Source organism: Equus quagga, chromosome 19 (genome assembly GCF_021613505.1).
Source record: "Equus quagga isolate Etosha38 chromosome 19, UCLA_HA_Equagga_1.0, whole genome shotgun sequence".
Lineage (NCBI taxonomy): Eukaryota > Metazoa > Chordata > Mammalia > Perissodactyla > Equidae > Equus > Equus quagga.
In genome coordinates, this window is record NC_060285.1 from 38,694,152 (window position 1) to 38,722,047 (window position 27,896).

Sequence of the window (27,896 nt, forward strand, 5' to 3'; positions counted from 1 at the left end):
CCCGCAAACCGGGCGGCCGGGACCACACCCACTTCCCTCCGGTGGCCGGGCCGCCCCCGCCGCAGTTCGCGGGAGCGCTCTTCCTGGGGCGGGCGCAGGCCCAGGGCGCATGCGCACTGGCCGAAGGGCGCCTCCCTGCCCGGATCTCGCGAAGTTACGTTAGATTGGCCGCCGGTGACGGGTGGCCGGGCCGGGGGCGGGAGGGCTTCTGTGGTAGGAAGGGAGGTCCGCTCGGCCGGGCGCGCCGCCCCAGTGCTCTGTGGGATACTGGAAGTCTCGAGCGTCTCCTCCCGGTTCCCAGCCCTCCTCTGGCCCGCACTCATAGAAACAGTCACACACCCCCTGCCTCCCCTCTCTTCCCTCTCCGCCTCCCCCTTCCCCCCTCGCGATAAGAAGACCCGGCGGCAGGAGAGGGGATGAAGATGGCGGACGCGAAGCAGAAGCGGAACGAGCAGCTGAAGCGCTGGATCGGCTCCGAGACGGACCTCGAGCCTCCCGTGGTGAAGCGCCAGAAGACCAAGGTGAAGTTCGACGATGGCGCCGTCTTCCTGGCTGCTTGCTCCAGTGGCGACACGGACGAGGTCCTCAAGCTGCTGCACCGCGGCGCCGACATCAATTACGCCAATGTGGACGGACTCACCGCCCTGCACCAGGTCTGTGCGCCCGCCGCCGGCTCTCGGACCCCGCGGGTGCTCGTCGGCCGCCCGCCGGGGCCTCCCCGCCGCCCTCGGCCTCCTGGGGCTGGGGGCGGCGGCAGACTCCCTGCTGCGGGGTGAGGGGGCGGCTTCCCGCGACGGAGGGAGGGAGAGAAGTGGTGGAGGCGGCGCTGGGCTGGAGGCCCCCTTCAGACCAGTTGGTGGTGGAGTTGGGAACCGGCTGATTTCCGGGGTAGAGGAGAAAGGGGACTCTGGTCGGCTTGGGCCCCAGGGCCATTTGTGGACGTGTGTCTGGGATTTGGGGTCGAGATGAGGAGGGGTGTACTGGGGTTGTGCCCGGGTCCCGATGTCAGTGATATAGGTGGAGAAGGGGGAATGCAGGAAGAAAACGACCCACAAGGGGCATTAGGGACACTTGGGCAGATGGACGTCTTTGGCTTGTAGGTGGGCATTGGATTTGTTGTAGTTTTTAGGACTTGATTACAAATGATGATGATAATAGTAATCAAGAGCCCTAAGCCGAGTGTTCTGAGCGGGCGATTTCCTGTTTTCTCCTTTATTACTCTTGGTCACTGGGGAGGGGAAAACGGGGTGTAATTAGCCGATCTGCACTGGCTGAAAGGGAGGGGATGGAAATGGGTAGGGTAAGGAAGCGTTCAAAAGGGCTTGCCCACCGCCAGACCGGAACGTCCTGCAGACTCCTTGCTCGGGGAAGAGTTGCCGCAGTGTCAGATCCTTGAGCCCCGGGTTCTGGGGTGTGCTCTGGGGTTAAAAAGAGAAGAATAAACACGGGGCATTCTTTTCAAAGCCGGTTACCAAGCTCTAATTTGTCTTTTGGGGGTGGGAAAAAAGAAAGCTGGTCACAAACTTTTCTCAAAATGGATGCTTTGTGCATGTTAAAGTTTTATAGTAGTCTGATTGGGATCTCTCAATGTTAGCCAAATAAGGAGAAACTATTGGCAATCCAGAGATAATGTTGCTTTGCCTTTAACAGGCCAAAAGCAACACAACCACGGAGGGCTCTGCATAAAAAGCAATTTTTAAATGATGGTAATTGTGACTAGACACACTCTTTGCATTTCTTAGTGAGCAACTGGAATTGCTAGAAAACGATTTTACAGCAACAGCTTCCCCTTACAATGAAAAGACTTGTAAACTGTATGCCTTGGTTAAATGTGGAAGATCTTAGCTTTATTTTCATTAATGCTGTAACAAAAACTTGTTTGGGAGGTTGAAACTTAAGGCTTTATATTTCATGCATATTCCCTTGCTGCCTTTTTAAAAGAGAGAAGTGTGGTGGCATTTTTCTTTTTACTGCTTCCTGTTTGGTGAATGATGACTGTTTTAAGTTTTATTTAATTCAATTTTCATATCAAAGTTGGCTTATAGCCCTTGTTTGCTAAGTTCACAGGATGAGCTGAAATGACTGGACATTGAAATCAAAATTTGTCCCGAAAGTGCAGGACAAATCTGGAATTCAGAATGTGGCAAATATAGCATGGTCTTTAGCTCTTTCTCTGTTCCCTTAATTTAGTGTCTCTACTGTATAGCAGACTTTTTATTGGCTGAGCTTTATTTTAAAGCATAGCATAACTCTAGATTCTAAAAACATGGTGTTGAGAATGAAAGGAACTTTTGGCATTAAAAATGATAATTATGTAAGATGAATCTTTTCAAATTTCTTTTAAGTTGTAGTTTGCACGTTTTAGCATGGAATTGATTCTGAAAGATAGTTATTGTATGCTTGAGGTCAGAATACAATTGGATGATGGTTTACATCAATATGTTTTATTAAAATTGTCAAATAGAAATTTGAAGTTTATTAGTGTTGTGGAGGAACCCAATTGCATTGGTTTGGAGGAAAAGGACAATTTCTAGAACTTGTATTAATTATTATTGGCTTAGGTAGGAAGAGAAAATACTACACATAAGAGACTTAAGGTTTTTTTCCCTCTCAGTTTGGACGTGTTGCAAGAGTTATCATACTTCTCGATGTCTTCCTGATTAACTGAATGCAGTGGTTAGTTTGGCATTATAGAAGTGTAGCGTTTATTGGGTATTTTGTTTTAGCTGACAAGTGCTTAATCAGAAGTTCCCAGGTTTATGCACAATCATTTGCATAATATCTTTGTGTAATTTATCTGCACATTCCTTAAGTCAGTGAAGCCCAAGTCTTTAAAATATCAAGCATTAAAATTTTATTTTGTTTTCTCCACTCTCATTTCTCATTTATTACCTCTCGTACTTTTTTCCCCGTTGTGGCTGAGAACCAGGAGTTCGCTTTAGGCAAATTCAGGACAACAGATAGTGAAAGATGATAAAACTTTTTCAAAAAGATCACAAGAAAATTTTAAGCTTTTAAGAAATCTCTTAAATGCTGCTTGTTTTAAATACTTAAATTATAAAACCTGTAATTGACCCACTGATTTGTTTAATAGCCCTTGGATAGTTTTTTTATTTAACCTCTGGAAAGTTCATAGAATACCTGAAATGTTTTTACCAGATTACTTATTGGTTAGTCTTTTGGAATATTCATTTACTTTTTTGGTTTTGATCAAGTGTCCTAAATTTCACTGTCAGGAGAAAAGTTTTAGAAGCTTCACAACCCACAAATATACTTCTTAATATAATATTTTACTTCCATTTTTAATATAAGCACCTTTTATTTAAAAGTTAATTAATTTTTTATGCTCTTTCATTAGAAGTTAGAAAAGATACTCACTTTTCTGCTATTCTTTTTGTATAGAAGTATGTCATCCAAATAGGAGAAAAAGCAGTATTTCTTGTCAAATTTCTTATCTTGGTCTCAGCTCTGATTTTATAGCTACCTGGTAGTTTTATACTATGTGATCTGTATCTGTATTTCAGGATACTTTATAAAGATTTTAAGAGAGTTATAATAGAGTTTTCTATAGAATGCCTTATTGCTGATTCTTACTGACACTGGTGTGCATGAAATGCAGGACTGAGATTTCTTTCAACAATTTTGAGTTTACCCTTTTGATTTTACCTTGAAATCTTATCTACTTCCTCTATGCCAGTGACTTCCAAGTTGATTTCCACTTCTCACGTTTCTGCAGAGGTCCAATCCGTTATTTCCAATTTTCTGCTGATGATCAAGTATTGATTTAAAATGAAATATTATTCAGTAATTGTGATTTTATATTTAAAAATATATCTTTAAGTAGTAATAGAGACTCACTTCCTTTGCCATAGACTAGCAACTACTGTATTTACATTTACCTTTGTGATTTCTTCAAAGGATTCTTATTATTCAAACATGGATTTTCATAGTTGTAATTCAGTTTTAGAATGTACTTTTATCACTTAGCATTAGTTTACATATATCTGTATTTTTTCATATCTGTAGACTTTATCAGTATCCTTTTTTCGGTCGTATTATTGCTTCTGTTAGACAGGTTTACATCAATGTTAGGAATTTCTTTAAATTCGACCTAAATGAAACTTATATCTTTCTCACCAAGCCTTTTCTTCTCATTGATGCCTCTGTTTCTGTTAATGATGTCATTAGTCTCTAGATCAAGCTTTAAACATTTTAATTAGTTTACTCATCCCTTTGTCTACATATATCCGTCATTCTTCTTCACAATTGCCTTTGCATCAATTCTTTTCCTTGCCAATCTCATTTTCAACCTAGTTCATACCTTTATATTTTTATCCCTAGAGTATAGTAATAGCTTAATTGCTTTTCCTGCCTCTTCTCTCCCTGGTCCAATCCAGCATTCATAGTGTTATCAGATTAATCTTTTAACAATATCACTTTGATTGTGTCACTCCTCTCCTTAAATTCAGATTTAAAGTCTTTCACCATTTAACTTATACTTGATATATCTCCCTTGTGTTATATCCTTTACTCTTTACATTTTTGTGTCCATGCCTATGGCGATGCTTTTTCTGTCACTACAGTATCCTCCCTCCCTTCTTTGCCAATCAAAATCCTAGTCATTCTTCAGAGTTCAACTCAGTTGACAGCCTGAAGGGATCTTCTGTCCTTTGAATTTGTATAATAGTATGGCAGGGAGAGATACTCTCTCCTCTGGGGTGCTCACTATACCTTCTATTTTGCATTTGTGCTGCTATTAAAACATTTCTTAGTGAATAATGTTTGTAAGTTTGTCTTTCCTGGCTTGCTGTAAGGACTCCATCTTCTACTTTTTTGTATTTCCAGAGCCTGGCACATAGTAGGTACTCACTAAAGATTTATTGAATTGTACCTTTTACCTTGTATTGTAGATATGAAGTTTTACAGTTATTTGTATCTTGTGAGATAAATCTTTAAAACTTTCATGTACAGATATCAAGAGTGTTGTTCTCATACATAGTAGAGCTTGTATGTTTATAAAATAAATGAAAAACTTTGTTTTGGATCTTCTGTGCAGATTTTTTTAATATCTTGAGATTTTAAAAAATTCTTTTTTTTTCTGCTTTTTTTCCCCAAAGCCCTGCAGTATATAGTTGTATATTTTAGTTGTGGGTCCTTCTAGTTGTGGCACGTGGGACGCCGCCTCAGCGTGGCCTGACGAGTGGTGCTATGTCTGCGCCCAGGATTTGAACCAGCGAAACCCTGGGCCGCTGCAGTGGAACGAGAGAACTTAACCACTCGGCCACGGGGCTGGCCCCTAAAAAATTCTTAATGTTAACCTCTTTCCTATTAAGAATCCTAAAGCAGTTTAAATCTTGGTTAAGTGATAGAAAAATATTCAGTTGAGTCATTAATTAATTTGCCAGCTTCGTTATAAGGCTCTGAATTAGGTCCTGTAGAGGAATACAAAGTAGAATTAAATCCATGTTCTATGCTATTATAATTTTAAAATAAAGTTTTCTTTTTGCTTTTCAGTACAGACAGACTTGTAGGTAAATTTATTATTAAATCCTTTTGCTCTTAAAAATATAAATTTGATCAACTTCTAAGGGAGCCATTTGAAGCTTCTCTCTAAAAAATATGCGACTCCCCTCTTGTCAGTAAAAGGACTACTTTCGTGTAGTCTTAAGTGCTTAATCTTCTCAGCCACGCCGTTTTTACTGAATCACAATCTGAAATGTAACTTGCTTTTTAAAAGTATTCTAATAAGGCTGAAGTGCTTTCCAACGAAAAGGAAAAGAGACTGGAAGCAGCTAATACTGTCTCTTGTTAGAGAGTAGTATAATTGCTGTGCATGAGAAATCGGTTTAAAATTGAATATAGAGTTTATAATTGATAGCTTTTTATTTTTTTGGTGGGGAGTGTTCAGATCTTGGAAGAGTATTGGATCACTTATAAATAATATTAAAATCTGTATTTAAAAGAATGCAGTATAAATTTTCTCTATGTTAATTTTCTCGTTAGAAAAGCTATATAACACTTTATGCCGATGGTTCTTAAAACTTCTTATTGAACTCATCCTAAATCCATTAAAAAAAAACCCAGGTAACCAAACTAAACTTCTAACCCCAAACTGGCCCTTTACTTCCTGAAATTAACTGGACAACCCTAGCCATATATGGGGTGTGCTGGTAGGGCACCATACCCACACTGCTGCTGTTATGATGCCTTCTCTGCAGTTGCTGCCTCTGTGCTTCCTGGCAACAGTTTTGTGGTCTGACTTTGAAGTGTCATAACCAAGACCATCTTTCGTGTGCTTCAGCTACAGTGTGTTTGCAAGCTGTGACTGAGCATTTTCTGGAGTAGCCAGGTAGAAGCACTGGGCAGAATAAAGGAAGTTTTTTTTCATCGTTCAACTGTTAGCACATTTTACAAATACTGTTCACATAAAAAAAGTACTTTTACTTTAAAAAATATCTAGTTAGATGATTTTTAAAAGATAACTATTTACAAACCTTTTGTGAGGGGCACATGGAATATTGCTTTGTTACTGCTATTAAAACGTGTTACTTCTTGACACTTCCCCAACTTGTTGTTTTCATTGCCTCTCTGCCTGTAAAAAATTGCCATTTTCACCCCACTTTTATTTGGGAAGTTTGTGAGGTTCCACAATCATGTTGAAAACATGGAGTATTGGCATTTTGGTATCCCTCTTTGAAAGGTTGAAGAGCTCCAGCAGTCATTTTGAGTTTTTTCCAAGTAGGGGTTGAATAGGTAGTAGCCGTGACTTACCACAGTGTTTTATTGAGGAGTGGGATTGGCTATTGAAAATTTGCTGAGGATTTGGTATATGTGAAAAACTACAGTAGGTGCTTTTACAACCATTATCTATTTAATTCTCTCAGCATCCCTTTTCTCTTGCTCAAGGTTACCAAGATATTAAACAGCAGAGCTGGGTTCTAATGTAGATCCGTGTGATTCCAAAACCCAAACTTAACACTGTGTTAGATGTCTTCTTTTTTCTCTCCCCTCCCCTTTTTTTTTTTTTTTTGAGGAAGATTAGCCCTGAGCTAACATCTGCCGCCAATCCTCCTCTTTTTGCTGAGGAAGACTGGCCCTGATCTAACATCCGTGCCCATCTTCCTATATTTTATATGTGGGATGCCTACCACAGCATGGCTTGATGAGCGGTGCCATGTCTGCACCCGGGATCCGAACCGGTGAACCCCAGGCTGCTGAGGTGGAACGTGCGAATTTAAATGCTAGGCCGCTGGGCCCGCCCCTAGGTGTCTTCTTTTAAGTCAAAAGAAGAAAGTATCCTTAAATCTTCCAGTCATTTTGTTTGATGATTATTAGTTGGAGGTTTCCCCGTTAATCAGCAGAGAATCAAATGAAACACACATGCCTAGATACAATTTTTTATTCATCTACTTTGTTTTAGCTAGCCAACCCTTTTAAGAGCTTTCTATGGTAATTGAAATGCAGTAGTACTATAGCTAAATTAATCTCAGAATCAGTCCTAAATTTTAGGAACTGCCAAGATGATTATTTTTTTTTTTAAAGATTGGCACCTGAACTAACATCGGTTGCCAATCTTTTTTTTTTTTTTACTACTTCTTCTTCTCCCTAAAGCCCCCCAGTACATAGTTGTATATTCTAGTTGTAGGCCATTCTGGTTGTGCTGTGTGGGACGCCGCCTCTGCATGGCCTGACAAGCGGTGCCATGTCCGCACCCAGGATCCGCACCAGTGAGACCTGGGCCACCCAGGTGGAGCGCAAAATAAAAAAAAAAAAAAAAGGAAACAACCTCCAGCTTGTCACTACCATTTAACTTGGTCTCCTGCAGTTTACTTTCTGATTAAATGCTGATAAAGTTACCTGAATTAACTTCTGAATTAGTAAAACAAACTTTTTCATGTTAATCATGTTTGGTTTTAATTGGAAGCCTTTTGTTATTAGGAATATCCACGTTATAAGAATATTCCATTCCTTAAATCATTTTGCAAACTTTACCCAAATTACATTTCAGGTCTTAACTTGCAAAAGGCAATAGAATTTATTTTTCCTTATTGGTAATAAGTCCGAGCACCATTTGAAACGTGATTTACTTGTTACCCGTCAAATCATTGATTCCCAGAATTTTACATTTCATGGGCCAATAAAATGTTTTTTAAATTTCACTGACTAAAAGAGGATAGCCTGATTTTTATTTTGCCATGTTAGAGCATTAAGAACAAACAACTTGATCACCTTCTACTATCATCATCCTTTGATAAAGAAAAAGAATAGTTTAACAATAACAAAAGGATACTGTATCCAAATAAAGGACAGTGGGGACTCATATATAACAATCTATAACATTATTGCCCTGTTAACAACAGATGTTCTTGATGCTCTTTCATGCAAGTAGAGAGAGTAGTTGGGGGTGAACAGATTTCATAACTCTATTCCCTAGTTCCTCCTTTTGGTAGGATATGATAGAGTGCAGGTGGTGGCAAGCCAGATCATCAGGGTGCAAGTGCCTGGCCCCTGAACACCCAATAAGGAGCAGAAAAGAATTACCTGAAGAGATTCAGGAGATGAATCTGTGAAAGCTTTCTTTAGGAATCCCTGGTTTCATATTTATACTTCCATAAGCCTTTGCATAGGTAATCTTCCTCTGGAATGTATTTCGCCGCTTGTTTATATTAAGGAACAGCTCAAAGCACAAAGTGTGGACTTGCTTAACTACTGGGGCACACGATGATTCTCTAACTTACTGTTTAAACTCTAAGTTTGGCACTCATACACTACCTGCTATTGTTAGTATATCTTATTTCCAGACAAAATAGTGAATTCCTTCAGTTAGGGACTTTGATTCGTTTTTCTTTAAATCCCCTTTGGTATCTGCGTTTTATTTTAGCACGTGCACAGTTAATGTTTGTTGATTGAAAAAAATTGAACACAGTGTAGACTAATCTTGTGAAGAGCAGAGTTCATAGAAAACAAAATGATGACAGTTTGTGTGGGTAAATGTAACAGAGCTAACAAACATTAAAAGTGTTCCGGTAAAAAAGCTTATACCGATCACTTATTAATACTTAGAATGTAAAGGTACCCATTATTACAGTCAGAATTTAGTAGGAGCTCAGATTTATTTTTGAAATGGAATATATTCCTGATTACCAAGTAAAATTTTGCTTAGTTTATCTACCATACTTTCAAATTAATTTCTTTAAACAGATCATTGGGTGTTGGTTTAGAAAAGGAATCCCTGTAATACTCGCATTAGAAACTAATTCATATTTTCTAACAATTTTAATCATACATTTTTCCTAAATAACACTTTTGCTGTGCATCCCTGTATGTCAGTATTTCCTGACCTCATTAGTATTTTGGTTGTTTATCTTTTCATTGTTGTGCTGGCTAACCATAAAAAGACAAACTTGAGCTCTGTGTTACTGCCCTAAATGTGCTTGCTCGACTCGAATGCTCTTTCATGGGTGGAGACATTCCACATTGTCATGTGTTATATAGGCATTTGTGAAATGACATTCAGTAGAAACCATGAAAAGAAGTGAAGGCATTCCTCAGCTGTCACCTTTTTAGTAATCTATTTAAATGCATTATGTGCATTGAGTGAGATATTCTGCAGGGAGAGCTTCGCTGAATAAAAAGCATTACTTTAACTTACTATCTCATATTTGAAATGAAATTACGTTTTTTTTTGTTTAACATGTTCTCTAACAAAAAAATAATAAGACTGTAGAAAGTTTGTGTCATTTTCTTGAGTACTTGCATAGTGCAAAGGAGAAATTTTGTGAGGTGTATGGAATTGATACCCTCCTACAAGAAGGGTACAGAATCCCACACGTGCGAAAGTGTATTTTCGTGGATTAACTGTTAAAACACACACACACACACTTTCATCCACACACACCAATTACTTTTACTTTGTAGTAAACATGCTAAAGTATGTACATTTTATTACCCTTCAGAATTATTTTAGATGGTTATAAACTTATTCCAATATCTATACCTTTGCTTGGAACATTTCTACAACTCTTCCATTGGAGCTTCAGCTCCTGAATGTTCTTTAGGATATCCTCAGTGTTGGGTTTTGTGGTTTTCTTTTTCTTTCAGGAGAGTTTTTAAAATTTGAAAATGATAGTCATTTGGAGATATGTCTGGTGAATAAGGTAGATAGGTCTTGGATAATCATGGTTAATAAATACTGTCAACGATTAGATGATTTCTAAATTAGAAGCTTTCTAAAAAGCTTACTCTTAATTGGAACATGATCATAAGGAGGCCATCTTGGATTTTTTTTTCTGCTTTTTCTCCTCAAATCCCCCCAGTACATAGTTGTATATTTTAGTTGTGGGTCCTTCTAGTTGTGGCCTGTGGGACACCAACTCAGCATGGCCTGATGAGTGGTGCCATGTCCTTGCCCAGGATCCAGCGAAACCCTGGGCCACCGAAGCGGGCCGGCCCCGCCATCTTGGATTTTAGTTAACTCTTTTTACATTGTTTGGACTTGAGTATGCTTCAGAATTTATGATTAACCTTGTGTACTTTTCATTTTTGGTCTAGATTTTGCATGAAACAAGTCAATTTTAGAGCTTGTGATTTGAACAACATCTTTTTTTTGTGGATGTTTGTGTTTTCCACAAAAGATTTTGATGCTGCTGTTCCAGATGATGACAGTGTGTTTCATTAAGAGCTATTGTTTTTCTCAAAGATATGTTAATTTGTGCAGTTTTTCTTAAAAGATTAGAGCAGATGACATGTTTAGCAATTTCTATATCCTTTCCAAGTACGTGGAACAATCTGCATAAAAACTTTGCCTCATAGTCAGGTTTTTTTTCTTTCAAAATGTCTATTGCTGTTTAACTCTTTCAACCATCATCTTTTACAGTAAAATGTCTTTAAGTTTCTGATCTTTTCAGCATTTTTATTTATCTTGTGGTAAACATGCAAATGCCTTAAGTAATTATTAAGTCTTCAATGCCTTCTACTCTTACTTTTTGTCTTCCTCATCTCCTTTTTATTTTAAAACATGGCTTATTTTCAGGTTTGTTTATTGTTCTAAATGTATTTCATCCCAAGTAAAAGTTTAAGAAGAATAATTATTTTAGTAATTAAAGCACCATAGAAAAATTAAAAAAAGAAATTAAATGCTATTCTAATTTTCAGGCTAGCGGTAGCTCCACTTAAAACTTTAGTAAACTCCCTTTATCTCTATCCAATATATTTTTTTCTATAAATGGAATTATACTTAATTTTCTGATTTATAACGTGCTTTTAAAGTTTTACATATTTAGAAATACTTCTCTGTTAATGAATATTGATTCCACTGTGTGTGTGTGTGTATTTGTATACGTGTGTGTGTACATGTATACATCCCAAAATTTATTTTTCCAGTCATCTGATGATGGATATTTAGTATATTTTCAGTCTCTCATGATGTGGTAGATATTATACTACGAACATCTTTGTTCACTTGTGACATTGTATTGTTAAGATTGATTGTTAGAAATTTCACCTGCTGTTTTTGTTTTGCTCAGAAATTAAAACGTGCGGTTTTAATGCTTGTTTTTGCTAAAGGTGTTTCAGTAAAGTCTCTAATATATCTAATATAGAAGACTCTTTTTTTGACATGAAGTTCATCTCTTGCTAATAAAAACTACATGTATTTATTTGGATGTTAGAGCCATATTTTGACTCCCCTGGAGAACAGCAATTGTAAAAGGGAAAGGTACCCAGGCAGAGTATCTAAAAGCTTTTGGCCCCAGGCAGTAGAAGACTATCTTTGAAAGGACTCTTGCTGACCACATCTGTTACATTTGTAATGTAATGATGTCATCCTCCTTCTCTAAGGCACCCAGTGGAGAATCTATTTTATTACTTTGTTACTCTGTTTGTGTCAATAAAATTTGTCTATAAGTTATTTAAAATATTAAACAGTATTTGTATTTTACAGACGTATAATGCTATTATTCATTTAAATTAGTGATTAACTTCCATGCAGCAAACATAGAAATCATTTTTTATCATATGCCTTGCACTGTGTTATCTCTAAAAACAGTAGTCCCTGCCTGTGTGTAGTGCACTATCTAGTGGAGGTGGCAATGTGAACAAATGATTACCATTTTAGTAAGTGTTAGACTAGAGATACAGGGTGAGATGAAAGTTTTTATTAGGAGGACTTAACCTAGAATGTGAGGAAAGACATCCCTGAGAAAGTTATGTTTAAGTTATAGGTAACTTAACAGATGTCTTGATCCTTTTATGACCCTGCTCTCTCCTTGTTTGTCTTCTGACTCCCCTGTTCAGTTTCCCTTTCTGATCTGTTTCTTTCTTTCTTAAAGAAGAATGTTCCAGGGTTCTTATATGTCTATTTTTTTCTTTTCCATTTCATTCATTCCTATAGTTTCAACTGTTTTCGTTTTATATGATCTGTTCTCCTTTTTATACAATTCATGTCTCTTTTTGACATTGTGGAAATGACATTTCTGTTGACTAAACTAAAATGTCAGAGTCATCCTCGTTTTCTCCTTCACTTCCTACATACAGTCAATATCTCCCATCACATGCACATGTGAAAAAGAAATGCTCCCAAATCCATACTGGCTTTTATATACTCATTTAGTAGAATTAAAGTCCTACTCTGTGCCATTCCCTGTTAACTGCTCGGGGGATACATTTTTTAGCAAAACAGATATCAACACTACCCTCAGAGTTTACAGTAAAATGAAATTACCTAGCCATCACGGACGTGCAAATCAAAACCACAATGAGATACCACTTTACACCCACTAAAATGGCTATAATACAAGCAACAGATAGTAACAAGTATTCACTAGCGTATAGAGAAATTAGAACGCTCATATGTGGCAGGTGGTAATGTAAAATAGTGCAACCACTTTCAAAGTAGTCTGGCAGTTCCTCAGAAGGTTCAACATAGAGTTACCATATAATCCAAGAGTCCTACTCCTAGGAATATACCCAAGAGAATTGAAAACATATGTCTACACAAAAATGTGTACATTGATGTTCATAGCAGCATTATTTTTAATAGCCAAAAAGTGTGAATAACACAAGTGTCTATGAGCTGATGAATAGATAAATAAAATGTGGTTTGTTACTGGAATATAATTTGGCGATAACAGGAAATAAAATACTGATACTTGCTACAACATAGGTGAATCTTAAAGACATCATGCTAAGGGAAGGAAGCCAATCACAGAAGACTGCATATTATATGATTCCATTTATGTGAAGTGTTCAGAATAGGCAAATCTGTAGAGACAGAAGATAGATTAATGGTTGCCAAAGAATGGAGATGTTGAAGGGAAATGAGGAATGACTGAGGATAGCACTTCTTTGGAGGGTGATAAAAATGTTCTAAAATTGGTTGTAGTGATGGTTGCACAACTCTGAATATACTGTGTACACTTGAAATGGGTGATTGTATGATGCGTGAATTATATCTCAATAAGCTGTTAAATTTTTTGAAGACTGAAATTACTTATGTATTTATCAGTGTTCACCGCTCAAAATTGAGGTGCTGGAAGAGGCTGTAATTATCTTCTGCCAGTCCCTCAGCCCCAGCCTAGGCTTGGTGTTTGTCGCTGTAGTTATGATGGCAAAGAAGACAGCCGGACATTGTCCCTGCCCTGACACAGCTTGCAGTGTACTGGGCTATATAGATAAATATACGGGCAATTATATGTTTATGTCACTTGTATGTAATGACGTGTAGTGGTAGTAATACAGAGTGCCATGTAAATTCAGGAAGGCATATTTCACCTAGATTTGGAAGGGGTAAGTCTTCTTGGAGAAAGTTGATGTTTGAGCTGCTACTGCTGAGTAAAACTTAGCCAAGGTTGTGAGGAAGGGAACGGTCTGGGAAAGTATTTCAGAGAGAGGGAATAGCATTTGCAAAGAGTTGGAGGTGAACAGAGGTGCTGAAGGATTTTAATCAGATTAAATGAGAGATTTTCTCTTTAAGAAAAATGACTTTGACTGTAGTATGGAGAACGCACTGAAAAAGATAACGAGACTGGCGGCAGGGAGACTAGTTTAGGAAATTGAGTAGTCTCAGAGAGTTGAACTAGCTTAGTGGCAGTGGAGTTGGAAAATAGTAGATGGACTCAAGACATTTAAGAAATAGACTTGGTAAGAATTGAAAGCGGATTGGCCTGAGGGAATAGGAGTCAAAGATGTGCATGCCGTTGGCTTCTGGTTTGGACAACTAGGTGAATGGAGGTGCTTCTTACAGCATGTATACATTCAGTAAATACTTAACTGTGTACTTACTATGTAGGTCAGGAGCAGAGTATATTTGAATGCTATTGGGGGAGACAGGCAATAAACAAGAAATTACAGTCAAATGTGAAATGTATGCTAAAGAATGTACAGGATGTTGAGCCAGCGTGGAGGGAGGGGTGGCCTAACTATAAAAAATACATCAAAGTCTTACTTGGCTTTTTTTTGGTCTTGGATTAGCCTATTTTCTTAGGTCTTCCTGGTTCTCTGGAAGTGTACCTAGTAGAAAAGAATTTATGAGGTTGCAGAAAAACCACAGGATAAGAATTCATGGTTTGATATTTTTTAGTGTTTTGATGAACTATCTAAAAACACATGCAAACTTCTGTTTGTTTTTCTGTGCCTTTCAGTTCAGAAGAATTAATTAAGAACTTCTAAGTAAAGCCAAATTTATTTTTATGATATTGTGGGGGAGGGCAGAGTAGGTGTTTTGGGGGGTATGGGTATGGGTGGAGCACACACTGTTAGGAATAAAGGAGTGGGAGTGGGAACAATCTGTCTTTTATTGCCTGAAATAATGCACTGTGAAAATAAGTTCATAGGTTAAAATGAGAGGTGAGAGTACGTTTTCTCAGAGCATGTTGGATTTTGCTAAGAATTGTACAGTTAAAGAATTATTCAACCTCTAACTTCCTTTCCTTTCTAAATTTACCAAGTGATGTTTTCAGAGAAAAGAAAGGTAAAATATTAATTATAACTAAGAAACTTATACCCTAATATTTTTCTACCTAATATATTTTAATATTTTTTCTGTTTTGCTTAGACTGTTACCGGAGTTGCTTGAGTATTGGTGACTTTTTCTGCATGTTTTAATGCTTTTTAAAGTCGTACAGTTAATGGGAAAAGTAGCAGTTGTACAAAAAGGTTGTATAGGTTATTTTGACCTTGAGCAAGCATCTTTAGACTTGTTTCAACTTAAACAGGAAATGGTTATTATATATTAAACTTTAACTCAAAATTAACATGTCGTCTTTTTCCCTTTTCAACTCACCCTTGGCATTTAAAGCCAATCTTGGCAGTGGGAGTGTGTGTGTGGGTGTGTTTTATGTGTGAAATGGATTGATAGTATATAAATTGTTCTCTTTCAAAAAACATTTAAGTGTCAAAAAGTTAGTGGCAAGACAATATGTATGGTATGATTCCATTTAGGGGGAAAAGTTGTTTGCACAGAAAACAAATCTGGGGAAATTACCCCAACTGTTAACAGTGATTCTCTCTCCCAGGGAAATATAGAAGATACTGAATTATATTGTCATTGAATCTTTTACAACAAGCAAAAAGAAATGACAAAGATGAATCTGAACTGGAGAAAAATGCCTAAATGGCTACTTCCACTAATGTATTAAGGATTAAATACTGAGACATTGACAGAGTTAATGAAATTTAGTTTGCTAGACTTTGTCCACTCAAGGAAGCTGGTGTTGATGGTTAAATAGTTATTTCTGTGCTATGCCTGCCTTTTTTTTTTTTTTTAAAGATTTTATTTTTTCCTTTTTCTCCCCAAAGCCCCCCAGTACATAGTTGTATATTCTTCGTTGTGCGTCCTTCTAGTTGTAGCATGTGGGATGCTGCCTCAGCGTGGTTTGATGAGCAGTGCCATGTCCGTGCCCAGGATTCGAACCAACAAAACACTGGGCCACCTGCAGCGGAGCGCACAGACTTAACCACTCGGCCACGGGGCCAGCCCCTATGCCTGCCTTTTTTCTGAACCTTTTACTTTGTAAGGAAAGCCTGATTGACAATGTGATGGACAGCTTGGGAGAGTTTTTAAAAGAAGTAAGAAAATGAATTAGAGGTTTAGTTAGATGTATTTTGAAGCTTTTGGCAAGTGGACTACAGAAAATTCAGAGAAAAGATACGCATAGTTCCCAAAAAAGGCAGATCGTTTTTGAGAGTTAAAGGGATTTTGAAAGATAAATTTGGATTTCAGTATTTTAAACAATTCCAGTGGGAGAGATGTAGAGGAAAGATCTAGAAAAGCAATTTTTATACAGTGTGCTCTTTTCCCCTGTTTTATATGGATATAAAAAGCATTTAATGATGAAGATCTGTTTTAAGAATGAATTGAAAAAATGGCCACAAATCTCTAAGAATAGAATCAAGAATGTGGAAGCCCAGGGTTACATGAATTTTGTGAAAATATTTTTGAAGACAGTGAAGAGAGGGCTTTTAAGACTTGTAAACTGGAGCAAGAATCGGTAGAAGGAAGTAACTGATGGCACGGCATTTAATTTACATATATGTTTGTTTAAAATGGGCTTCTAATCTAAGTGGCAAAATTCTAATATCCATTATTAAACAGTTTTAGAAGAGATTGTGTTGATCAATAGATGCCAGTTTGAGTTTTCTGAAAACAAGTCATGTTGACCTATCTACTTCCTTTTTTGACAAGGTTGGTAAATTTAAATGAGCGAAATGTTGCAAACCAAGTATAGCTTGATTTTTAGTGAAGCACTTGGACAGGCTTTTGTTAGATCTTTGTGGTTCACTTGACAAAAATCTAGTATGAATATTAGCAGGATTAGAAGGATTAACCGCTGGATGAACCACTATATATACATCAGCCTACTGATAAATCACTCTGTGTCAACCCAGAGAGGGGACTAAAATAGTGGTCCTTGTGTTCTTAGTCTTGACCCTATCCTAGTCAACATTTAGTAGATAAAACTGCAGGACCTGAGGGAGAACTTCAAAAAGCATAGAATAGGAGGTTTTAAACAACAAGATGAAAAGATAATGGGTATTAAGATAAAATTCTGCATTAAAATATGGATGAGTATAGGTTGGTGGAAATCATCTTTGACAAAGATGAGAAAAAGGTTACTGAAAACAGCAAAACCAGTGTCTGACAGCAGTATAATAATTTTAAAATGTACTAATTCAGTGTAAAGCCAAATTAGTGTTTAGCCTAGATTGTTTTTTTTCCTTCTTCTTCTTCCCAATGCCCCCCAGTACGTAGTTGTGTATTCTAGTTTTAGGTCCTTCTGGCTTTGCTATATGGGACACTGCCTCAGCATGGCTTTGATGAGTGGTGCTGGGTCCGTGCCCAGGATCTGAACTGGTGAAACCCTGGGCCACTGAAGCTGAGGGCGCGAACTTAACCACTCAGCCATGGGGCCGGACCCCTAGCCTAGATTTTTAAAAATAATCTATTCCTCTGTACTTTGAGATACATCTGCAGAACTATGTCTAAGTACTACAGTTTAGACTTATCTGCTGTTTCGGCAGATCTTACTAATTACAGCCTTCCTTTGATTACCCACCAGGGGAAGGCTTTGTATAGAAGTTAATTCTACAGAGAATAACCTACATTCCAATCCTTTTTCTAGAATTGTCAACAAATTTTTACATAATTATGCACACACACTTGTGGTTCTTTATATGCCCTAGGACCTCCTTGAGGACACGCTATACCAATGAGTACAAGTAAAACTGGGAAATCTGAATAAGAGAGATGGATTATATCAATGTTGATATCCTGGTTATCATATTATACTAGAGTTTTGCAGAATTTTACCATTAAGAAACTAGGCCAAAGGAATATCTCTGTATTATTTCTTATAACTGCATGTGAATTCATAATTGTCTCAAAATAAATATTTTTAATTTTTATGTATTATTATTTTAATGTAAAAAATATTGAGGAACCTAAAGAGCTTTATGTTTATGTTGGCTGTGTCTCAGTATTTACTGAGTTAGAAAATAAAGCTGAAAGAACTTTTAAATGTTAACTTATTTTAAAATAATAATAGCTCATTATAAGTCAATATAAATAACATGTTTATGAAAAATAACATGCTTTTACAGAACAAAAAATTTAATGAAAAAATGCCATTGTTTTACATTTTGTAGATTTCTTTAATGTCTTGCTTAATAGAAGATAAATGGATTTTCATACTTATTTCTGCATCTAGTCTATTGTGATGTGACATTTATAGCCTCTGAAAAACTCCACCATATACTTGTGAGAGAATGAGACTGTTAACCTTACAGACTTCCTGTAAGGGTTTCAGAGACCCACTGAGCTAAACAAATGAAGGAATATACCTTCTTCGTGGTTTGGAAGATTCAGTATTGTGAAGATGTTAATTCTCCCCAAGCTGATAACAGATTCATCACAAGCCCAACCAAAATCCCGGTTACACGTTTATTGTGAGTTGGTGTATGTGCGTGTGAAAAATGAGAGACCAACATATAAATGAAACAGGCCAGGCATAGCCAGGTCAAATGAGAAGGTGAGAGGACTGACTGACTGACGGAAAATAAATGGAACTCAGTCAACCTATCCACATGTAAAAAGAATTCATCTTGACACCCTGTACTTTACACTATACACAAAAATCAATTCCAAATGGATTTTAGATGTCAGTGTGAAATATATAATAATAGATATTTGAGAAGGTAACAGAATATCTTTATAACCTTGGGGTAGGGAAAATGTTTAAACAGGACACAAAAATCATTAACCATAAAGGAAAAGACTGATTAATTGAACCACATTAAAATAAAGAATTTCTGTTCCTTAAAAGACAACATTAAGAGAATCTAGCTTCAGAATGGGAAGATACTTGCCTCATATACAGGTGACATAGGGCTTATATTCAAGCGTGTGTGTGTTTGTGTATTAAACTACAAATCAGTAAGAAAAAATAATCAGGCACATCACAAAAGAAAATCAAATGATGGTAAACATACAAAAAGTTATTCGATATGATTCATCAGAGAAATGCAAATTAAGACCCCGAAGTGTCAATGTATATCCACCGGAATGGTTAAAATTAGACAGAGTGGTAATACTAAATGCTGAGAATGATGTGGAGAAGCTGGAATTCTCATACACTGCTGATGTAAGAAGTATGTGGGATTTCAAATATATTAAAAATTTGTTTCTTTTTCTAAATTGGACCTGTGTAACACCAATGGCAACGTTTACTCTGTAGATTAATAACATTTTACAGCTAAAATTTCATAAGAGACTTCTGAGGCTGCTTTTTAAATTGATTCATTATAAAAAATGTTAGAATTTATAGATTGGAGAGATTCTGTTATATTGATTAGTTGGTGATTCACCTATCAGTGTTTCATAAATTTAACAAATGTTTGTTGAGTGCCTCATGTTCCAGGCTTGGGGCTAGGAGCTAGAGAATAGAGAGATTAGCAAAAGAAGACTTTGCTCTCATTAATCAAATAATCAGTGCAAAATGTGTTAAGTATTTTGAAGGGAAAGTATAAAATATTGTATATGTCAAATATATTTCAATAAAAAATAATAAAAGGGAGCAAAAGGTTTTGAGAATTTGCATGGGATCTCTGTGGAAGTGATGATTGACTTTGAGAACTGAAGAGTGAATAGATGTAACTTATTAGTAAAGACTTGCTAGAGGGTGAAGAGTTGGATTCTTGGTGGTAGAAGGTGGAGAAATAGGTTCTGGCCAAAGGAAACAACATATAAAAGCCCTTTGTAGAAAGGAGGGTGGGAGCAAGGCTCAGTGGAAGAATTTAAAGTGTGACTGGAGCACAGCCACTGAGGGGAAGAATGGTACTGTGACAAGACAGGTAGGTAGAGTTCAGATCCAGTAGGATCCAGGAAGCCCTATTAAAAGTCCATTTCATACTAAGAGCTCTAGACATGCAGTGGAGACTTTTAATTGCCTTAACGTAATCAGGTTTGCATTTTTAAAAGGCACCCTGCTACCTATAGAAGAAATTGGAGTGTGGGGGAGGGGGAAGAGGGGATTTTACCAGGAGACCAGTACCAGAGGCTATCGCAGTAGTTCAGAGGAGATCTTTTCTCAAAGGGCTCTTCAGTTGAACACTGGTATTTTACACGTTGTTAAAAGGCATGCTAAAAGGGGGAAGAAAGAATTATATTGTCAGTATGTTTGAGAGATGATCCATAAAACAAGGTTAAGCAGATTTTGCTAGAGTTTTTCACAATCTTTAAAATGTGCTAAAGAGGGTGAGTGAGGAAGGATCTGAACCCACGTAATGGAAGTAGAATCAGGATTTTAGGCCTGTAGGAGGTTTAGCTTTAGGAAATAAGAAATCGTCTGTGAAGAAAGGTTAGAGGATGGATTGTGGCAAGTGTGGAAGTATAGACTTGATTTATAAATTAGTAAAGAATTTGTAGCAGTCGGGTGAATGAGCTAAAGTCTACTGTAGGAGGATTAATTTGATAGTTATGGAAAATAGGTTGGGAAACGGCAGCTGGGGAAGCCATTTCACTAGTTTAGCTCAGAGATAAAAATACTCCTGGTCTCCCTTTGATTTTGATACTGTATTCAGTTTCCTATTTACTGAAAACGAATTGTTTCTTGGAACAGTATTTTATAATTTTAAGCTTATAATTCAGTGCTTAAGTTACAAAGTGATTTGTATTAGAAGCTATAAGAAGTTAGGAACTGATTGATACATTTTTTTCTACTTTCCCTTTTCAAGTCAGTAATACTAACTTTCTCAGCCACTAGCTACATTCTGTGTTTAATAGGGTTGCATATACTTAACGCTAAATTGACAAATTTTTTAGTAATTGAACTGTTAGTATTCACCTTGTACCATGATTAACCTTTGAATTGGTGGGTTTTTTTTGTTCATATGTTCTAGTAATGCATTAACTTTAATTTCTTTAGGAGTGAAATTTATAGTAGAATAAACTAAATTTAAAGCCTTTAAATTTTATGTAGCTCTTCCAAGATCAGAAAAAAATTTTTTTAAGAACAAAGTAATTCATGGAGATTATATTTTAAAATACACTTTTTGGGTTCTGATTAGATGTCGTAGTTCTTCCATACCATTCTGTTTCCGTTGAGTCTTCTAGGCTAACTCACACAGGCCTTTTTCTCACCCAGTAAACTCCTCTCTTCTTTACCCTACCCAAATGATAAATATGATTTGTTGTCAGTTTACAAAGTGATTCCTCCTCTTTTTATTATGAAAACAGTATGATATTAGACAGAGGCTTGGGTTAGGGTGTAGAACTTTTAATTTATAACAGGTTCTTCTAACAAATATGGGAATTAATGATCTCTGTGTCTTCAGAGGGACTTATTTCACTGGAATAATAGTAAACACTTAGATAATACTGTTTAAATATATAACAGACACTTTTTTAGGCAGTTATATTGTCTCACAACAATCGTGTGAGGTAAATATTTTTATTATTATTCCATTATACTAATGAAGAAAATGAGGTACAGTTGTGACTGCAAGGTCACAACAAAGCTTATAAATTGCAGAACTGGGAATTGAACCTGGGCAGTTTGAGCCAACACTGTTTTTTTAAATACAATGTTACAGTGTCTCTGGACTACTTGAATCACCAGTTTCTATCCCTGTGGTAGGTATCCTTAGGAATCCCTGGGGCTAAAATATAGGACGATAGATAAGCCAGAGCAGATCTGGTAGGTCATTTATCTCCTGAAGCTGTACCAGTAGGGAGGGTGTTCCAATAAACTTCCTGGATACACCCAGGAAACACCAAGATTTAGCTTTTGCCAGGTAGCATGCTCTACTGTCCCAGGGCTCACTGTTCATAATCATAGGTGCTCTTGGACAAGAAATTTAGGACCCTGTTTGGTATGGTTAATTTTTATATTATCAGCCCTTGGTTCTAAATACCTTTACCTGAAAAAAATGTTAACTGAATATATAATGACTAGCGTATAACACAGAATTAGCAGGTCATGTGGTTTCTCTTGGTATTTTATGTTTCCTTTAAGTTCTTTAAAATATTCCTTTTGCCAAAAGACATTGTGTAAAAGCCCTATCAAATACTTTGTTTCATTTTCAATTTATGTATATGGGATCATATACCTGCTTTTCGGCTAGCTTCTGCTCTTGTGTGAAGTCATTTTTTCCGTTACTAAAAGCTTGTTTGTTTTTATTGGATTCCAAGTTTAGAACTTCTACGTTTTACAGGACTGTGGATGACAGGGAGATAAAAAACGAAAAGACTACAAGAAAAGCAGTTCCTAGTTTCAGCAGAAAATTCGAAGGCATCTGGTTTTTTTCTATTATTAACTGCTCTCTTCCTATTTTGGAATAAAAGTAAAACTAGAGCCTAGTTTAGGTATGGTAGTTATCAGAGATACAGTACTGCAAGCAGTACGCTCTTTGATGATCTGAAATAAATAGAATGCTTTGGATCATCAATCACCCTGTTTTAAATAGAAGTGAATTTTCAGGAAAGAGTCTACTCTTTAATTATTCTGCAAGACACTGTAAAATTGAACGTTGTTTAAAGAAAGCTTTATATAGGAAAAATGAATCATGAGTATCCTAACTAAACACTTCCAGTACCAGAGACCCATTTATATGAAGAAATCTCATCTGTTCTTTCAGAAATTTCCTGTAGCAAGCAATCTGATTGTTCCTTAGGCTAATAATGGAGATTACTCCATTTAAAATACTATAAACCCTTATTGACTTATACACCATAGGACATAGCAGTCTTCCCCATTTTTAAAGTAAATAGATGTATTTGTACGTGGAGTAGTAAAATTAGGTTAAGCGCACCATTAGTGAAAGTGGACAGTCATAGGATGAACCTTCATCCTCCTTTGAAGGCGCTTGCTCTGTTTACCAATTTCTTGTTTTCATCCCATTCAAGGAAATAGTCTACACTTTAAAATTTTTGTTAAATTTTGTTTTCTTTAACTTTTTTTTTACTTGATGTTTTTGTTAGTATTAGCTAAATGTCTTTGGACACGCAAATCTTTTTCCCCAATTTTGAAGGTATTTCTAGAGTTCAGTTTTATGTTTTCATTTGTCTTTGAAAGCCAAAGTATGTTTGCTGTAAATTAAAAATTATGAGCTAATGAGTTCCAGTAGAACTAAGAAAAGGATTAGGACTTGTCTTAGTAATCTCTTAGAGTAATTGGGAAATTTGTCAAAAGCTATTTTAATTTTCTTTTTAGTCTTTTTCGCAAGGGCTCTCCTAAATGGCAGCTACACTCTTCCCACCTCTTTCTCTCCCATGCTGAGAATCTACCTGAGAGACCATTGAGTGAGAGGAGCCAGAGAATTATTAGAACCTATATTTACATATTACTGAAATACATTTTAAAATTTAATTATGCATGAGTGAAAAGAAACTTAGTGAAGTAATTTATAAAGTGTAATCAGTTTTATATACAATAAGCAATGAAAAGCAAGCTGATATTTTTCTACTGGCATCTGCTAAATGTTCAAGTTTTTTAGCTTTTTTTTAATGGTTATATATTTGTCCTGTGGAAAACTTGGAAAATATGAAAGAGAAAAGAAGACTATAGTCCCTTTACTCTGTGTTAATATATTGTATTTCCTTGCAGTCCTTGTACCTTGCATACATCTGTGTCTGAGTGTATTTTTTATATATTTGTGATTATACTGTAGATACGGTTTCTTAATAACCATTTACCAGATGGCTAATTTTTCTTAATTTTTACTATTGAGTAATACTCATTTGGATGTTTATAATTTTCTTAACCATTCTAATTCTGTTTCTAGGTTTTCATTATTTATAGCTTACTCATTCGTTTATTCATTCATTCAGCCAGCAGATATTTATTGTGTGCTCATTTTGATGAGCATTTTAATGTATAATAATTTTTTTCAGTGAAAGTAGATAATTTCTTTAGCATACAACTGAATCTTCTGGGTCAAATGAAGGAATATTTGAAACTACTTATTATAAGCATTACCAAATTGCTCCCAAAGGGTTGTACCAATCTAATTTGAAGCTTTTAAGTTGAAGCTTAGACTTGAACTGGGAGTCTGTAAGGCAGGGGAGAAGATTTGGAATACATAGGTACTGTGTGCCTCCTCCTCAGGAGAAAAGAAAAAAAGATTCTAGAATAGGATATTTGAACAACTTTTCTTTATGTAGCTCCAACTTTCAATTATTACCATTATTAAGCTCTAGTGGTGCTATTTTTCGATTAGTGGGCTTTTCAATTTTATTTTATTAAAATGTTTAAACAGAATTTTGCAAAATGGCCTGTAAAAAATTGTTTGAAGGCTTTTCAGTATACCAAGCAGGAAAATAATAGCTATAGTAAAACATGAATTAGTGAGGAAAGATTATTTTAGTAACATGGCAGCTGGAAGAAAGATTAGCCAAGCCATCTGTGACTTGAATTACAGTATGATGTGTTAAGGTGCATTTTCAAACATGAATTTTGCTAGTTCAGGTTTTGGAGATGTTTTTGTATTTGCATTTGAACTTACTTTTGTGTGATTCGGTATTCACTTCAAGCAAAGTGTAGATGCTTCAGTGTGACTTGAAGAATTAAGTAGTAGTTCTTTCTCACCTTGCTTTCTGGTTTACTTTTACACCCCACACACTTTTGTTTGGCACTTGTAAGCACGAAGAGCTGTTGCCTTTCAAAAAGTTGAATATGGAGCAAGTGAAATCTGAAGATATTTTCAAGTTTATTCAACAGCCAATTGCTCAATAACATGTTAAATTGTAGGGTGGTCGTAGGTGTTTAAGAAATAGAGAGCTATGCAAGTGTAGAGGAAGGAACTTCTGCCACTGGAATGAGTTACTTCATCTCTCTGAGCCCTTTCCCCTTCAGCGTCTGTTAAGTAAAGATGATGATATTCTGCCGCAGGGTTCTTGGAGGGTGAAATGAGGTAGTATATGTGGACGTACCTAGCACAACCTTTCCCACCAAGAGGAAAGGGAGCTAATATTTGAGTAACTACTACTCTGTTTCAGACCTTTTGTTAGGTGTTGGGGCACAAATAGATAGTGTCTGCCTTTGGGTTTACAGTCTTTTTGGGGATACAACATGAATGTATCTGAAATTACTTTAATCATTTAGAACATTTTCTCTTTTTAGTTAAGCACTACATGTAAGTGGTATTATTTTATTCTAGTCCTGCAGAATTGGGAAGAAAAGGGAAGAACTTTTACATAAAAGTAATTACTTTCCTGTTGGTAGCCGATGATGTACAAGCAGATTTTCAGGGAAGAAAATCTAATGTGGCATAGAGGGAGAGGCAGAGTTATTGAGTAGAGAGGAAAATGGGTTAGCTAGACAGTAATAGTTGTGTGGTGTGGTTTTACAGTCCTGTTTTTGGAGAGCTGCGAGTTCGCGATTGTATTTATATTTACCTTCTTTTTCTCAAAGAATTAATTGTAATAAGCAAAATAAATAAAAGATATCATATACGCATGAAACTAGAAAGCAAGATATGGACTTATATTATCAAGATCCAAGTTGTGGTATTTAGAATAATATGAAAAATTAGGTTCGGCTTGACTGGTATTTTCGGTAGCATCAGTTAAAAATGACTTCAGAAGATAAACAGCATGGAACCAAGACTTTCAAAATAAAGAGTAAGTTACTTTGAAAATTTATCATCTGTTTTTTTATCTCTTTGAAAACCACTTTTTGTGTATCAGGTAAATAAATACTTACTGAACTGAAATTTTATAATTTTAAAATTAGAATCTCATACTGTTTTTTTCAATTTTGGGAATCAAAGATTTCAGAAATCTAACATTTGCTAGAAAATTAGACCAATGTATTGTGAGGATTAGATGAAATACTGAGTGTATAAAAATGATGTATAAAATGCAATACTAATAAAAAGACTTAAGAGGAAATGTCAACTTTTCACCTTAAACATTGGTAATGATATTATCACTAACAGTTGAAGCTTAGAGGAAATAGTGTTCTTTATTAGAGAACACTCATTAGAGACTTGAAATTGAAATCTGCTTTGAATTTCTCTCTCTCTTTTAAAGGCATTGTCAGGTGTATAAAGTAGTATACATTCTGCCCAGGTTGAACAAAGTTGTTAGGCAATAAGATCCCAAATTAACAAGGCCTATCAGGATCATCTGACTTTTGGAGTCTCTTCCCCTTGTTTATCTGTATTCCACCTACACTTCCTTCAGACCCTTAAGTGTACTAAGCTCTTTCATACCTCCAGCCCCTGTATGTTTTTCGTTTGCCTGGAACCCTTTCTACCCTTTGGCGAACTGCTGGTCATTAAGCTTTGTGACTTCCTGAAGGAAGCCTTCGCTGACTCCTGTCTTATTCTCCTCAAACCTGTCTTGTCCTGTTAGCATTAGATTCTTTCATACCTCTTCTCTTAGGGTGTAATTATGCATTTATTTGTATATTTATTTGTCTACCAGTGAAGCCCAAGCACTTATCACAATGCCTGATTCATGGTGAATTCTCAGTAAATAATTGTTGAATGATTAAATTAAAAAATTCAGTAGCTTCTCTTTGGATCTTAATCTCACTTTTACTTTGCTTCTTTTTCTCTTACTTTCTTACTCTCTCTCTTTCCTTTTGGCAGATTCAGATAGTAAATAAATATTGTTATTAGTGCATGGTAATATTTATCTTTAAGGAAGCTATGCAGTTGTCCTGTACATTTTGCCTCCAAAAAGTGAGGAGTGAGTTGTGCCCCTTCAAGAGAAATGAAGACATATGGTCTCACAGAAATATGTGTAAATTTTTTAACTGTGTTTTTTTTTTGCTGAGGAAGATTGGCCCTGAGCTAACATCTGTTGCCAATCTTCCTCTTTTTGTATGTGAGCCACCAACACATCATGGCCACTGATGAGTAGGTCTGCACCTGGGAAATGCCTTTCAGCTGTCATGTCTAGAATCCAAATATCCTTCAACTGTCTTTCAGTAACTATAGGAACCGTCTTGAATAGGATCATTTGCTCTAGAGAAAGCTGATTCTTAAGCGTGTTTACTACTGAGTTTTTCCTTCAGGGATGACCCCTGTTTTTCTGACTCATGTGATCAGGTATCTCAAGCAGTCACTTCTGCCAAGAAGCTTATCCTAACTTGTTCCTAATCTGGAGCCCTCTTGTGTGTTGTCCTTGAAATATTGCATATTTCTTTAATAGTTCTGTTAATTGTTTATTTTACTTGACTGTCACTTTCACCAAAATATAAGTTCCTTAATTTTGTCTTTGTAGCCCTAGCACAGTACCTAGAATTCTGAGTGGTAGGCATTCAGGAAGTGTTTAGTGGTATGAAGAATTCTCCTCCTGATGACCCATTTCAAAGATGGCATCTTAAGACTTTGAACAGCAGTGGACATTTGGAAATCACTCTCCTTAACTTATTTGGTGGATAGATACACTGGTGGGCATTTAAATTAAGATTTTTAATAGGTGGACAGTCCCTCTGCACTGTGGTACAGGACGTCTCATTGATTGCCAGCTTAATTTGGTACATCTGCAGTGACTATTCAGGAGCCTTCTCTTTTCCTTACAATTCAGTGTGTATGCTTCCTGAAGTCATATACTTAAAGAGAATTGCTATTCCAGGTTGTGTGAAGATAAACTTTGGAAAATATTTTAAAATCCCAGACAGAAACCTAAATCTGTATCTGGAAGGATATGTTCATGGGTGTTATGGTTAAAGCTGTAGGCGTAAGAAGCTTTGTTGTTCATTATTTAAGTTCACTGCCATTAATTTTAAAGGCATATTTATGGAAATGTGTATGTTGTGTGTATTTATCCAACAAATATTTATATGTCCATTATGTGGTAGGCGTTATTCTAGATACTAGGATACATCAGTCAATGAACAAAGGAGACAAAAATCCCTTCACTTGGGGAGTTTACATGGAGCTTACATTTTATT

General features: G+C 36.4%; 1 protein-coding gene across 7 annotated transcripts in view; it reads left to right on the top strand.

The window, feature by feature from the left end:
* Positions 1-202: 202 nt before the first annotated feature.
* The window catches only part of PPP1R12A (protein phosphatase 1 regulatory subunit 12A), a 152,203-nt gene continuing 124,509 nt past the window's right edge, over positions 203-27,896 (top strand). For 4 of the 7 annotated variants that reach the window (XM_046645964.1, XM_046645962.1, XM_046645968.1 and 1 more), the window contains exon 1: positions 204-653. In XM_046645964.1, coding sequence (XP_046501920.1) covers positions 417-653 — 237 coding nt within the window. In that variant the 5' untranslated portion in view covers positions 204-416. Of the gene's footprint in view, positions 654-27,896 lie in introns of all 7 variants that reach the window. The other 3 variants (XM_046645967.1, XM_046645966.1, XM_046645963.1) reach the window with 2 other exon arrangements.